This window comes from Nannizzia gypsea, genomic scaffold, assembly GCF_000150975.2.
Source record: "Nannizzia gypsea CBS 118893 supercont1.1 genomic scaffold, whole genome shotgun sequence".
NCBI classification, from domain to species: Eukaryota; Fungi; Ascomycota; class Eurotiomycetes; order Onygenales; family Arthrodermataceae; genus Nannizzia; species Nannizzia gypsea.
Genome location: NW_003345201.1, coordinates 4,145,013 through 4,158,395, shown reverse-complemented (window position 1 = coordinate 4,158,395; position 13,383 = coordinate 4,145,013). Strand labels below are relative to the sequence as shown.

The following is a 13,383-nucleotide window of genomic DNA, read 5'->3' as shown; positions in this document are numbered from 1 at the left end:
GGTATTTCATTCAAGGAACATGAGAAGTTCAATTATGAAAACGGGATTTGGAATTTGCGACGGCTCTGACAACAAACATACACCTGTACAACATAGCAGAAATGCAAGCCTAGAGAGGCAAATGAAATTTATAGAACATTATAACTTAGGGGGTATCTTGTGTACTGAAGCACTGGCATCCTGGTTCACGCTGACCGAACCATTGTTTTCACCTTCACCGAAGAAGATGACTTCAACGGTTAGGTCATCACTAAAAATAACGTGTTAGAATTTACTAGTCAAATAAGTAGTGATTTAAACATACCGATATCTTCTGGCGTAGGGGCTAGGAAGGGTAAGAAGAGCGCAAACTAGTTCCCTGTTCTTGCCTCCCAGAGCATTTCGAATCAGATGAGTAGCCGCATTCTTGTCCTCTACCACGAAACGGCTAGTATCCTGGGGAATCTCGTATTGAACTTGGCGGATGGGCAACCTCTGGCCGGATTGTTTTTCCTTCGACTCCATCTCGACAGGCAAAGATCCGTTGCTGCTGAACCAGCTCTTCATCCAGTTTCCCATTCCATTCTGTCCACCGGATTTTTGATGTTCAATCCACTGTCCGACTAAACCAACAGCCTCTTCATTACTTAGCATTTCCCATAAGCCGTCTGTGGCCAGTACCAAAAAGTCGCCTTTAGAGGGGTCAACTTTGGTGGTTGTGATAACTGGTTCTGCAGTAACATATGGGGGTGACTTTAAGAGCTGGTTGGGGGTCCGCCCAAAGAAGTGCCGTTTGATTTTCTCTTGTGTCTTTCGCTGCCACTTATATGCGGCATCGCCAAAGGCGCGACTGGGTTCGAGACCACCAAGGATTCTTCCATTGCGGACGACGTTGTCTTCCCCAGGGTGTTCAGCACGCAGCCGTTTAGCTTCGGATTCTGTTCCTCCGGTTTGGTCCTCAGATAGTGGTATTGCTGACCATTTACCGCTTGGCGATCGGCGCCCCAGAACAGCCCGAGAGTCACCAGTGCAGGCAACACGTACCAACTTTGACCTGCTGTCATAGAATGCAAGAAGGGCACATGACCCAGAAAGAGCCGGGGCAAGAAGTTCAGCCGCAACGGTTTTGGAATTAGCCTTGACAACTTTTTCCACGCTTTCTATCACAATTTCATGATCGAGTCGCAGAAATCCTGTCTTTATAGCCGCATCAATCGCTTCTGGACTGGGGAAGGGAAAAGCTGGGTTAGTAGCCGCCGACTTGTACGTGGCATTAAGTTCGCGAGCAACATAAGAAATCAGGGTTTGTCTGAGTTTCGCAGAAGTGGTCCATCCACTGTACAACAGTCAGTCATATTTTCGCCCACGGAAAAAATGGGGAAGAGAGAGCCTCACGCATGACCATCAAAGACACCCCAGAAGTTCCAGTCGCTTGTGGGAGCCCCATTCTCCGTTGCTGCAACAGAACTCGGTACTTCTACCACCTTTTCGGCATGGTCGTCTTCAATAGGATCGTTGCTAGGAAGCTGAACTACATCGTAACGAACAACACCAGATCCACGTCCAATAAAATATGATTCCTCGTTTCGTCGAAGTCGTTCTGTGGCTTGCTCGGGCGTAAGCATCCCTACGACTCTTTCTCCAGAATTATCTGTTCGTTTCGAGACTGGTTGATCAACACTGGTAGTTGTATAGAAATTATCATTTTCCACCTGGACCCCCGAGGTTGATGTTGAGGTTAATGCTGCATTTGACACAGTATGAAGAGAACTGGATATCGTCGTGCTGGTTCCAGAGACAGCGCTGGATTCAGATCCTCCGGTATAGGCATACCACGCTCCCGTGGCTACGAGACTCGAAGCAAAAGCCAAAGACAGGTTTCTAAAGATCATGGAGGACTGGAGAATGACGGTATGGCGCGGCACAGTGGTTCTCGACGTTGCAAGCCCTCGTAGGCCTAAATCATGATATCGGGGCTGGTGGAGTGCGTTGACTGGTCTAAAGCATGGCCTTCGCAGTGGGTACCGGCGCGCGGTTCGGAAAGCGTGGGCAACTACTCGACGCATCTGAGCATGAGATATTGTTCTGTAGGGTGAAGATAGCAACTGCGGTGGTTGCTTGACGTTTTATTTCTCTCGCTCCCTTCTCTGCTTCTCTTCTCTTGTTTCACTGATGATAAGTTGTTTATGATATGTTCAAGGATGTTTAAAGTTACCGGTCCCGTGATGGTGATGAAATAATCAAGATGACTAACCGGATTTGTGTTCCGCCAAAAGCGCCCTTGGCCTTACTTATTGTAAAGCAAAAGAACATTCGTATCCATCCAAGCCAGTCTTTTTTTCATATAATTCTGTACGGGCTAGAGAGATAACGAAAATAGTTGTGGGAGAACGAAAAGAAAAATTAATATCAAGTGATAATGTCGTCTAGGGCGCTACGAAAATTACAAAAACAAAAAGAAGCCCAGAAAGTTTCAGAGGTTCAAAATGACTCGGAGGACAGCGAACCAGATATCCCAGTTTCGCGGCCAAAGATCAATGCTTTTGATCTACTAGGTGACCAAGATGAGGACGATGATAATCATGATAATGCGCATGAGTCTGAGACGGAAAAGCCCGTTACTGAAGAGGACCATAAGCCTGTCTCGCCGTTGGAGGCCCCAAAGTCTACCAGCGGCAACAAGAAAAAGAAAAAGAAGAGTAAAAAGCAACAGGCAAAGAAAACTACAGAGCCAGCAGAAGCAAATACCCCAGGCTCCAAATCCCCGGAGGTTGATGAAATAGACCTGGCTCTCGAAGCTCTAGCTCTTAAGCACCCTCCGTCATCAGAGGACCAAAATGCCAAACCCGAAGGGGATCTTCATGACTCTTATGAACAGAGTTTATGCGCTCTCTTAGAAATAGACGCCAAAAAGCTCGTTGCGATGAATGAAATGAAAAGACTCTTTGGAAATGCTGCTGTGGAAAACCGGACCTCTGAAAGCCCGTCCGGAAATAGGAGACGGGAGCGAAACAGACGTGCCCTGGATTTAGGGGCCGCGTTGACAGGAAGATATAGCCCTGCGAGCAGAGGCCAGGACCTCTCGGGGGTAGCACTGCGTAAGAATGTGCTTATGCAGGGCAAGGCTGAGTGGCCAAAGGCGACGAGTGGTGGGTTGGCGATGGAAATTGTCCAGAAATCCCCTATGGGAGCTGTTGAATACGAGATAGTTCATAATACCGCTTATAAGGATGTCCAGCGTCAGTTTGAGATGTGCGTGGAATCCATGCAACCAGAAAGAATGATCGAGTTGCTTCAATATAATCGTGAGTGTTTTTAATTTCCTTTTTTTATTGTCTTGCTGCAAGTGCTTACATGTTCTAAGCGTATCATATATCAACACTGCTACAGGTTTCTGAAATTGCAAAGCATCAAGGAGATCATGCTGTATCAGCCGATCTCTTAGAACGAGCATTATTTAATATTGGACGTTCGGCCCAGTCTTCTTTCGGCAACTCTCTAAAAGAGGGAAAAGCTAGGCTTGATTTCACGATAAAGGAGAATCGTGAGGTATGGCTTGCGGGCTGGAGGTATATTATTAATTTGGGAATGAAGGGTACCTGGAAAACAGCGTATGAGTGGACGAAGTTCCTCCTAAGCCTCGACCCAGATGACCCGTACTGCTTATGCCTGATTATTGACCATATTGCTATACGAGCAAGGGAACTAGAGCATTTTGTTGACTTGTGCCTACACCCTAGCTTCAAGAAGCGGTGGCATTCGTTCCCTAATATCCAGTGTTCCCTCAGCCTAGCATACATGTATTTGAAGAAACCAAAGGAGTGCAGAGAGATCCTGCATTCAGCTATGGCCCAATACCCCTGGATCTTCTGCCGTCTCACGCAGGAATTAAACGTATCTCCCGTGCCAACGGCGATCTGGGGCGCACAAGCACCTGACGCGGCCCATGAACTGCTCTGTGAACTCTACATAGCTAGAGCCAAGGATATATGGAACACACCCGAGGCCACTTCCCTTTTGGTAGAAATTGCTGATTCTATCGCGGCACCTGAACAAGCTCCCAAAGCACCAGAGATATCACAGAATGTGGCACGGCATGTGATACTATCAGACATATCAGCTGTGACGACGCACCTCCCACGCCACTTCACCGTCCGACAAATATCAGCTTCGGACCCCTTACCACCAAATGAAGTTGGATTGTCTAACGTTCACGCAGCATCCATGCTGGACGAAGTGCTTCAACTGTTCGGCGCAAATGAGCCGGCCCACGCTCAGACTGGGCGCCATAGCCATAGACATGTGGATGACGACGAAGACACTGACTCAGCGGAAGAATTGGACATGGCTGGTGTGTATCTTCCTCCATCCCAGGCCCCGGAGTGGCTTTTAGCCGAAGGCGCAGACGAGCTCGCGGAATTCTTTCTTGTCAACGGTGTGGATCCGGGAAATTGGGAGGAGGGAGTTGACATGCTGCCTGTCCAGCGATGGGTGAGGAATCTCCAGCATCTAGACAGGCAGGAATGGCACCGAATCATCTCCACTGTCGCCGCAGGGTTGGGCTCCTCAGCAGAGATGATTGAGATGGTACTGCGTGAGGAACTAGAACGGCAGATCAGCGCCAGCTAATGGTATGTACTGCCGGCTGTACCGATAATTCCCATGTGGAGGTACTCTGTTTGATAGCGCACCGTGTCATGTCTAAGACAAGCTGAATAAAATAACACTAAAACAGCGAAGCATCGCCAAGCTGGCGCCATTTTGATGACGCATCAAGACAGAAACTTATTTTCCCTTTCTTTTCTTTTTCGCATTCGCTCATTAATTAGGTAGCTATCCAAGCCCTTATCGGCCAGTAGTGGCGCTATAGCCGATGGGAGAAGACCCATTAGTGAATCATTTTCATGCTCGCTACTTTTGGTTTATTTCTCACGGGAATGCCAGGGGTGCTCAGGATTCATATAGACTGCGTCCTCGAAAGTGTAGCAAGCGGTAACTAACTAGTTGGGCAGCTAGCTTGCTTCCAAGGTTGTTTGCCTACTTGCAGCGTCGACAGAACAGAGGAAAGGGAAAAATGAGCGTCCTCCTAACGTATCGAGAGGCAGCTTCGGGGATCGTGGGCTCGATATCTCTTGCTTGCTGGATATTTCTCCTGGTATTTCACCCTCTCAGTTTATTTATTTATTCCCCACGGTATGCCCAAGCTAACATGTGAAGGTCCCCCAATTGATCGAGAACTACAAGAATGGCAATGCCAGAGCTATATCCTTCGCCTTTATCCTCGTCTGGTTTATAGGAGACATTGCAAACCTGATTGGAGCTTTATGGGCCAAGTTGGTCCCCGTGGCGGTTGCCATAGCCGTATACTTTTGCATTGCGGACGGAGTCTTAATATGCCAGTGCATATACTACAACGAGAAAGCCTCACGGCAGCTGAAGAGACCGGTTTCGAGTCATGCAGAGCATAATGAGGAAGGTGATGATAGAGCCCACGTTCCTCAGCCAACGACGCCGCTGTTAAGCCGACGGATGAGCGAGAATCTAGGGCAGAGCGGCCGGAGAGGGCCCGATGGCAACTTGTCCAACCACGACCCGTTGGCGAAGATGCTGGAAGAGGATGAGCCAGAGAGCACCTGGGCTAAGAATATACTGAGTTTATTGGGTATTTGCACTGCCGGTGCTGCTGGCTGGGTGATCGCCTGGAAGACGGGGGCATGGCAACCGACCCCTACCCAGCCGATCAAAGGTCCAGGTGAGATGGCTGTGGGAGCCCAGATCTTTGGGTATCTCAGCGCATTGTGCTATCTAGGGTAAGATTGCCGCCTCTATGCCAATGCTATATTGGTGTTAACCTTTGAATAGCGCTCGGATTCCACAGATTGTCAAGAATCACAGAGAACGGTCATGCAAAGGTAAACATCTATCCATATCGAACATTAACGTGAAAGAGGTTGATTTGAACTGACCGTCAGAGCAGGGCTCTCCCTTTTATTCTTCGTTTTTTCTTTACTTGGCAACGCTACGTATGGAGCAGGGGTAAGTCGCTCTCCATGCTTCTATTTAGCCAAACTATGCTTGATATTGACTGCCAAACTAGATTTTATTTCACTCTACGGAACGAGCGTACATTTTGACAAACCTACCGTGGCTCCTAGGGTCGCTGGGCACAATTATTGAAGATATTGTCATCTTCATCCAGTTCCGAATATACGCAACTCGGGAAGCGCCGTCTTTGGCAGCAGCCTAGCTTGCAGTACAAAATATTGTTATTATCCCTTCCTCTTCCTGCTGCTCTTGCATTATTCCCCGAGATCGAGAGACAGTGCGTGAAACAAAACGAAGTAAAGTCATCCAAGGCGATGGCGCACAATTCACATTTCTTTTTTAGATTAATCTGGCAGCTGGGAAATGTTTTTTTTCATCACGACATGACATGGTAAAAAAAAGGATGAAAGGGTAATGTCTCTCATTCAGAAGGTATTTGCGCCACCCAGTGACTGGTTTCTATTAAAAGATTCCGACCCGGCAGTAGGTAGCACGACCGTTTCCGCAAGCGCCTCGTGTTGTGCATCCATCTTTTATGAATATGGGTACAAGAGAAAAAAAGATTCGTAAGAAGGCGTTTAATCGAAAAGACCGAAACCCATGTCCTCGTCGGACTCTTCGGCCTCTGTAAGTCGCAGTAAAAGTACTCATTAGTCACAAGTTGCTTATAAAAATGTTGCATCGACCCCCTTTTAAACCAAAAGAGAGATATTGGAATTTCACGTACCCTCGGCCTTCTCTTCCTCAGCTGGAGCAGCCTCAGCGGCGGCAGCACCGCCGGCAGCAGGAGCACCGCCAGCAGCTGGGGCACCACCACCAGAGCCAACGTTGACTAGGAGGTCCTTCAAGTTCTTGCCATCGAGAGCCTTAATTCAACGGAGAAAACGTTCCAATTAGCACAAATTGACCCAAGCAGGCTCCTGCGTAAGCCCTGATATCTGTATCAAATAGAATATACCTTGGCGAAGAGGGAGGTCCAGATGGGCTCAACATCGGTCACACCAGCGGCCTTGATGAGGGTTTGGAGCTTGTCGGACTATAGAGAAGATACGCCGTCAGCTCTGATTCTGATTTATTTCCCCCCGGTATTATCAATTTGACCTGCGGACGCGCGCATAATCAAGCATTGACGAGCAAAAGTTGGAATGGCAGAGATCCAGGGATTGCGCTCACAGTGATCTCGATGTCCTCATCGGCGAGGATGAGGGCGGCGTAGGAAACGGCGAGCTCGGCGGAAGACATTGTGCAGAGGCGTATGCAAATCTTCTCTGAGGTGTGAGATGAGAGAGGGACGGACGTTGCAAGTTGAGAGTCGTTCGGTGCGAGCGAGAACTTGAACTTCGTCTTTCGATCATTAAACACTTTTTTTGTGTGCAAAAAGTTAGCTCGCTTACCAAGTCACGGGACCTGACCTTGATACTTGGTTCGTGCGTCAAAGCAAAGTCACGTGTTAAACCCCGCGAGGATCGGATGCAAACAGGGCAAACACACCAAACACAACGTCAAGGTTGCAAACATGCCCATCGCGGCCCCGCCAGGAAAGAAGAAAAGAAAAGGCGACACTACAGCCATTTGCTGCTATGCATACAAGTTCTATATGACACCGATACATGCCACGGAAGATCAGGCATAAAGCAGCCATCAGAGGAGCTAGAGGACCATCTAGTGTAGCCGAAAGACAGCCCCGGGTACTGAGAAACGCGGCAAGCAGCAGAACATGGCAGATTCCCCCGCCGTCTTTGCCCCGGTTGAGCCGGCAGAGCGGCCTATACTCGAGCGCCTCGTAGCCATACGGGACGGCCTGGTGCTTATCAAACAGGACAAATCTACCTATGTCAAGTCTCATGATGTTATTCCTTTCTACGATCAGGCGATCGAGCAGGTACAAATACTGAACCAGCATCGAGCAGGCCGGAAGGTGGCTCAAAACAGAGGTAGGCAACTGGCCTATGCGTTTTGGCAGGTTCTACTTTATATCACCATTTAGTGAAAACTTTTTGTTCAAGAAGGTTGCTAATGTGTCTATAGTTGACAATGTTTTGGATGATTGCTTCCAATTAATTTCTTTATTGTTTCTTACTGTTGGGAAGAACAACGAGGCACCGGCTGTGTACGTATATCCCCCCAAGCTCACTTCCAATCAGTTTAGTTTACTAAAGATTTACCCTATTTTCTAGATATTCCATGGTCTCTACTGTCAAGGTAATACTCTGAGAAATGCTCTCTGTTAATCTATCTTGCTAACTATTTACCCAGCGGTTACTGGACCACCTCAAAGAGGCCGCATTCTTCAGCCAGAAAGACCTTGATTCGATAAGTGGAACTCTCGATGGCGTGGAAAGCAACATACGCCGTGGCAAGGATACATACTCACCTCACCTGCTCACGCTTCTCGAAACCAGACTGGAGACCTGCCGCTCTCAATTGGCAGAATTACAACACGACCTCTCCTTGCTTTCCTCTGAGCTCGCTCCAACCCACGAAATCCTAGTGTCTATATTAAGATCTACGTCTGCAGCAAACACAAGGTCAAAAGTAGGCAGCTGTACCTTACCCCACCGAATCGCGGATGGTTTTGTGGTTGAATGCATGCTGACGTCATGACCTAGTTTTCTGCCTCTGAAGTGCTCGGTTTTAAAGACCAGCTGAATGCAATCAAATCTAGGATGGTGGATGGCAACTTTGTTGCTGCTGATGGATCGATTCCTGCTGGCCAAAAGATAGTGAAGGACTTGCTAGAAAAGTGTTTCAGATGGTCCGATATCGTTCTTGAGCGGTAAGAATCCCCGCACCTCTCCCCCCTATCATCAGGTATTTTATTAGCTAATGCCATGAACAGACAAGGACAAGTCAACGAAGCCTTCCTAGATTACTATAACCAACTCATTGATATCAGAAACCAGCTTGACCGGCTGTCCATGACCCACGCGTGGTCGCTACGTGAATCAGACCTCTACATGTACCAGAGGAAACTCAACAAGATTGATGAATGCCGAGTGGATGGTAACTTTTTGGATGCATCTGGGAAGCCAGCCGATTTGCATGCACAAAGAGTAAGCACCTTACTTTACACCATGGTTATTTTGATAGATGTTTCAAACTAATAAGGTTATTCAGACTCTTCTTTATCTAATACGACGGAGCTACGCGTTAATATATGGCCTTCTAGTTTCTTCTGAGCCAGTATCAGAAGCGTTGCTACCAATATATAATCAACTACAAACACTGAGAAAGTGTTTAATAGAAGTTAAGGAATCAGGAGGTGTATCGAGTGCCAGAGAGCTTTACCCATACAGTATGAAGGTGAGCCAGGCTCTGAGGGCTTATCATCTTTACACTGCAATAGGAACACACGCTAATTTGTCATAGCTTAATTCAATCGATAATATGCGAGTTGACGGGAAGTTTTATATTGGTTCGGATCTTCCTGAGGGCCAAGGGGGCGTTAATGAGCTACTTGCAGAATGTTATGACCTTTGTTATGACCTACGCGCGGATGCCGAAGACTTAGCTTCGCCCCAGCCATGATTGAACATACTCTTGCCTCCACAGCAACACTATCAGCTACAGTTCCAGCAGGATAACATTTGCTATTCCTTACTAGGCGTTTGGCTACGAGTTTATATGAACTTTTCCATGTCTCATTCCCTGCCTTGTACGATGACCATTTTTTCTCACTCGCGTTTTAATATTGAAGAGCGCTTGGAACGTGTTTTGCAGAGTTTCCCAGGTCGCCCCGGGAGTCAGCCGCACCCGGATGTCCCCAACCTATGCACACCCTTTGTCATCCTCATAGACATACAAAGGGTGTTTTGGTCACCTTGCTTGTTGGAACGATCGACACATAAATTAATCCAAAAAGTTTTTGAAAGCTCATGAAAAAAAGGCCGATGTCGGGATTAGACTTTTAGCCACCTCGAGCCAATGACGTGCGAGATAAAAAAGAAAACCCCGAGGTCATATAAGTTGGAGGTTTTTTTTACTCATCGACGAGAAGAACATTTTAACCGTTTGGTAAACATAGGAGGCCATTATGGCGATGCAGATTCTTCGCCGGCGTTTTACCGCTGGGTCAACGGTAAGTTTGTCGTTGAACTGCTTTCTCTCCTGTTGAAAGAAGCTATCTTCTAACCCTGCAAGCATTACTAGCTCACACGATCGCCTTTCAGGCGCGCTGCGCAGTTTCGTGGCCTGGCAACAGTGACATCCTCATCCGCACCTCTATCTCGTTCTCCTCCGTATCCTAAGATCCTTAGCAAGCTAAACGAAGTTAGAAGGATACTAGGCGCATCAAGGCCGTTGACCCTCGCTGAAAAGAATCTATATTCCCACCTTGACAATGTCGAAGAGTCATTACTCACGGATACGCAGAATGGCACGCAGATTCGAGGGCGAGCCAACTTGAAGCTTAAGCCCGACAGGGTTGCAATGCAGGATGCATCGGCCCAGATGGCTCTTCTGCAGTTTATGTCCTGTGGCCTTCCATCCACAGCTGTCCCAGCTAGCATCCATTGCGACCACATGATTGTTGGAGAGAAAGGAGCCGATGTCGACCTTCCAGCATCCGTCAAGGGGAATAAAGAGGTTTTTGACTTTCTTGAGTCTGCTGCGAAGAAGTATGGAATTGAGTTCTGGCCTCCAGGCGCTGGAATCATCCATCAGACTGTCCTGGAAAATTACGCCGCGCCAGGGTTGTTGATGCTTGGTACTGACAGCCACACTCCTAACGGTGGTGGTTTGGGTGCCATTGCCATCGGCGTAGGTGGCGCAGATGCTGTTGATGCCCTCGTGGATGCCCCCTGGGAGCTTAAGGCCCCCAAGATTCTGGGTGTCCGCCTCGAAGGTGCACTCAATGGCTGGGCATCTCCAAAGGACATTATTCTCCATTTGGCTGGTAAGCTTACTGTACGTGGTGGAACTGGGTTCATCATCGAATATCATGGCCCGGGAGTTGAAACACTGAGCTGTACTGGCTTAGCTACCATTTGTAACATGGGTGCTGAAGTTGGTGCCACGACTTCACTGTTCCCATTCGCACCTAGCATGATACCATACCTGCAAGCTACTAATCGGTCAGAAATTGCCAAGTCTGCTTCAGAAATCGCATCTTCTGGACCGCAAAACTTGCTTCGAGCTGACCCGGATGCCGAGTACGATCAGCTCATTACAATTGATCTCTCTACTCTCGAACCACATATCAACGGCCCATTCACCCCAGACCTTTCCGTCCCTTTGTCAGCTTTTGCTGATACAGTTCGCGAAAAGAAATGGCCTGAGACATTTGGTGCCGGTTTGATTGGAAGCTGTACTAACAGCTCTTACCAAGATATGACTCGCTCTGAGGACCTCGTCAAGCAGGCTTCTGCAGCTGGCCTCCGACCAAAGGCTGATTTTTTTATCACCCCTGGAAGTGAGCAGATCCGAGCAACCTTGGAGCGTGACCAGACGCTGTCTACATTTTCATCCGCTGGAGGCACCGTCCTTGCAAATGCATGCGGACCGTGTATCGGGCAATGGAAGCGAACCGACGGGGTGAAGAAGGGCGAGTCGAATGCTATCCTCACCTCATATAACCGGAACTTTCGTGGCCGAAATGATGGTAACACCGCGACGATGAACTTCCTTGCCTCTCCTGAGATTGTCACAGCTATGTCATATGCTGGGTCAACCACCTTTAACCCAATGACCGACTCTCTTACAACCCCGAGCGGGGAATCGTTTAAGTTCACCGCTCCAGTTGGATCCGACCTTCCTTCCGCTGGGTTTGCAACTGGCAACCCAGACTTCCAACCTTCTGCTGGTGTCCCGGATCCATCTGCCGAGGTCGTAGTTTCGCCCACATCTGACCGTCTTGCTCTCCTTGAACCCTTTGAGCCCTTCCCTCCTCACGATCTTAGCTCTCTTCGTGTCCTTTATAAAGTTAAAGGACAGTGTACTACCGACACTATATCTGCTGCTGGGCCTTGGCTCAAATATAAAGGTCATCTCCCCAACATCTCTGCCAATACTCTGATTGGAGCTATCAACGCCGCTACAGGCGAAACTAATGTCGCCTACGACGTTGATGGCAACACCTACTCCATTCCCGAGCTAGCCGAGAAATGGAAGAATGAAGGCAGCCAGTGGCTCGTTGTTGCTGAAGAAAACTATGGTGAAGGAAGTGCTCGAGAGCACGCAGCTTTGCAACCTAGATATCTAGGTGGAAGAATAATTGTCGCAAAGTCGTTTGCTAGAATTCATGAAACTAATCTCAAGAAGCAAGGTGTTGTGCCACTTACGTTCAAGGACAAGGCTGATTACGACAAGATTGATGCCTGTGATGTGGTTGAGACTGTCGGCCTCTACGATCTATTGAATAATGACGGCCAGGGCGAAGTTACTTTGAAAGTCACCAAGAAGTCTAACGGAGAGACGATCAATATCCCCGTCAAGCACACCTTAAGCAAGGATCAGTGTGGCTTTATTCTTGCTGGCAGCGCATTGAATCTTCTTGCTGCCAAATCCCGATAAAGTGCTCATACTCCCCCCTTTCCCCTTCTGATATTATGTTTACTTTGTGCTTGATTATGTTGGTTTATCATTCGATAACCTCATGCAGCTTATACCAGTTGGGCACTTTTGGTGATATCCTATCAATAGAGTCACTTGGTACGTACAATAGTTATATGGATAGCAATATTCCGGTTCCTTCTTTGAATCCCACATTTTAATGTTCCTTTTACCGAATAAGTAGCTGGCCAACATGAACAGAGGTGCTGGCCCTGTGATAGCCGTCAAACCGTCAAGGAGCCTAAGGCTCATGTGATTTGGTAGCCAAATGCGAGGGTTTTCTGGGTGACGTCTCCGTATTAATCTCTTAGTCTCTTGTACGACTCTGCTCTCGTGCTTTGCTGTTGTAGTAGCTACATCAGCGGACCCCAATCAAATGATTTGATTTCTAACTATATTAATTGCTAGTTACTTAAAGCGAATGTTTACTTGATCCTATATTTTAACGCTAGGCTAGGAGTGGAAGATGCACGTCACTTCTTCGATTGATCAACAGGTTATACAATTGGTGTTTTGTAGGTAGTTGGCTGTCGTCTTCGTCTCCGCAGGCTTAGTTAGGGTTGGGTATTCGTGATATATGCTTTGATACACTCATTATCTCCTTGGCAGCTGGTCGACCTGCAAAACCACCAAAACATGTTAGTCTCTCCCGTCAAAATATACTTATGGGTAATACATCTACTAAGTATTAGATGATGGAAGTAGCTCAATCTGTTGAATGATAGGCTGGTTATTAAAACTTGAAATTCATGCATTGGTTTATAGCTCGCCATAGTAGAGTGATAATATTGAAACTAATCCTTATATCAC

The 13,383-nt window shown here is 47.7% G+C and overlaps 6 protein-coding genes across 6 annotated transcripts; 4 read left to right on the top strand and 2 right to left on the bottom strand.

The window, feature by feature from the left end:
* Positions 1–138: 138 nt before the first annotated feature.
* MGYG_01520 (phosphatase 2) lies at positions 139–2,045 on the bottom strand (the record flags this gene model as incomplete). Its single annotated transcript, XM_003177396.1, has 3 exons — positions 139–250; positions 305–1,315; positions 1,375–2,045. The coding sequence occupies 3 exons, from the start codon at positions 2,043–2,045 to the stop codon at positions 139–141; spliced, it is 1,794 nt and encodes a 597-aa protein (XP_003177444.1).
* A 353-nt stretch (positions 2,046–2,398) lies between these two features.
* Positions 2,399–4,608, top strand: MGYG_01519 (transcription factor 25; the record flags this gene model as incomplete). Its single annotated transcript, XM_003177395.1, has 2 exons — positions 2,399–3,284; positions 3,344–4,608. The coding sequence occupies 2 exons, from the start codon at positions 2,399–2,401 to the stop codon at positions 4,606–4,608; spliced, it is 2,151 nt and encodes a 716-aa protein (XP_003177443.1).
* Positions 4,609–5,053: 445 nt separating this feature from the next.
* Positions 5,054–6,226, top strand: MGYG_01518 (vacuolar membrane PQ loop repeat protein; the record flags this gene model as incomplete). The annotated part of the gene is made up of 5 exons (XM_003177394.1): positions 5,054–5,134; positions 5,197–5,789; positions 5,842–5,891; positions 5,954–6,015; positions 6,077–6,226. 5 exons carry the CDS (start codon positions 5,054–5,056, stop codon positions 6,224–6,226), a joined length of 936 nt encoding a protein of 311 aa, XP_003177442.1.
* A 376-nt stretch (positions 6,227–6,602) lies between these two features.
* Positions 6,603–7,266, bottom strand: MGYG_01517 (60S acidic ribosomal protein P1; the record flags this gene model as incomplete). The annotated part of the gene is made up of 4 exons (XM_003177393.1): positions 6,603–6,649; positions 6,752–6,890; positions 6,983–7,060; positions 7,198–7,266. The coding sequence occupies 4 exons, from the start codon at positions 7,264–7,266 to the stop codon at positions 6,603–6,605; spliced, it is 333 nt and encodes a 110-aa protein (XP_003177441.1).
* A 475-nt stretch (positions 7,267–7,741) lies between these two features.
* On the top strand, positions 7,742–9,552 carry MGYG_01516 (hypothetical protein; the record flags this gene model as incomplete). The annotated part of the gene is made up of 8 exons (XM_003177392.1): positions 7,742–7,958; positions 8,053–8,134; positions 8,202–8,226; positions 8,281–8,559; positions 8,634–8,800; positions 8,864–9,077; positions 9,142–9,327; positions 9,394–9,552. The coding sequence occupies 8 exons, from the start codon at positions 7,742–7,744 to the stop codon at positions 9,550–9,552; spliced, it is 1,329 nt and encodes a 442-aa protein (XP_003177440.1).
* Positions 9,553–10,057: 505 nt separating this feature from the next.
* MGYG_01515 (aconitate hydratase) lies at positions 10,058–12,534 on the top strand (the record flags this gene model as incomplete). The annotated part of the gene is made up of 2 exons (XM_003177391.1): positions 10,058–10,102; positions 10,174–12,534. The coding sequence occupies 2 exons, from the start codon at positions 10,058–10,060 to the stop codon at positions 12,532–12,534; spliced, it is 2,406 nt and encodes an 801-aa protein (XP_003177439.1).
* Positions 12,535–13,383: the final 849 nt, after the last annotated feature.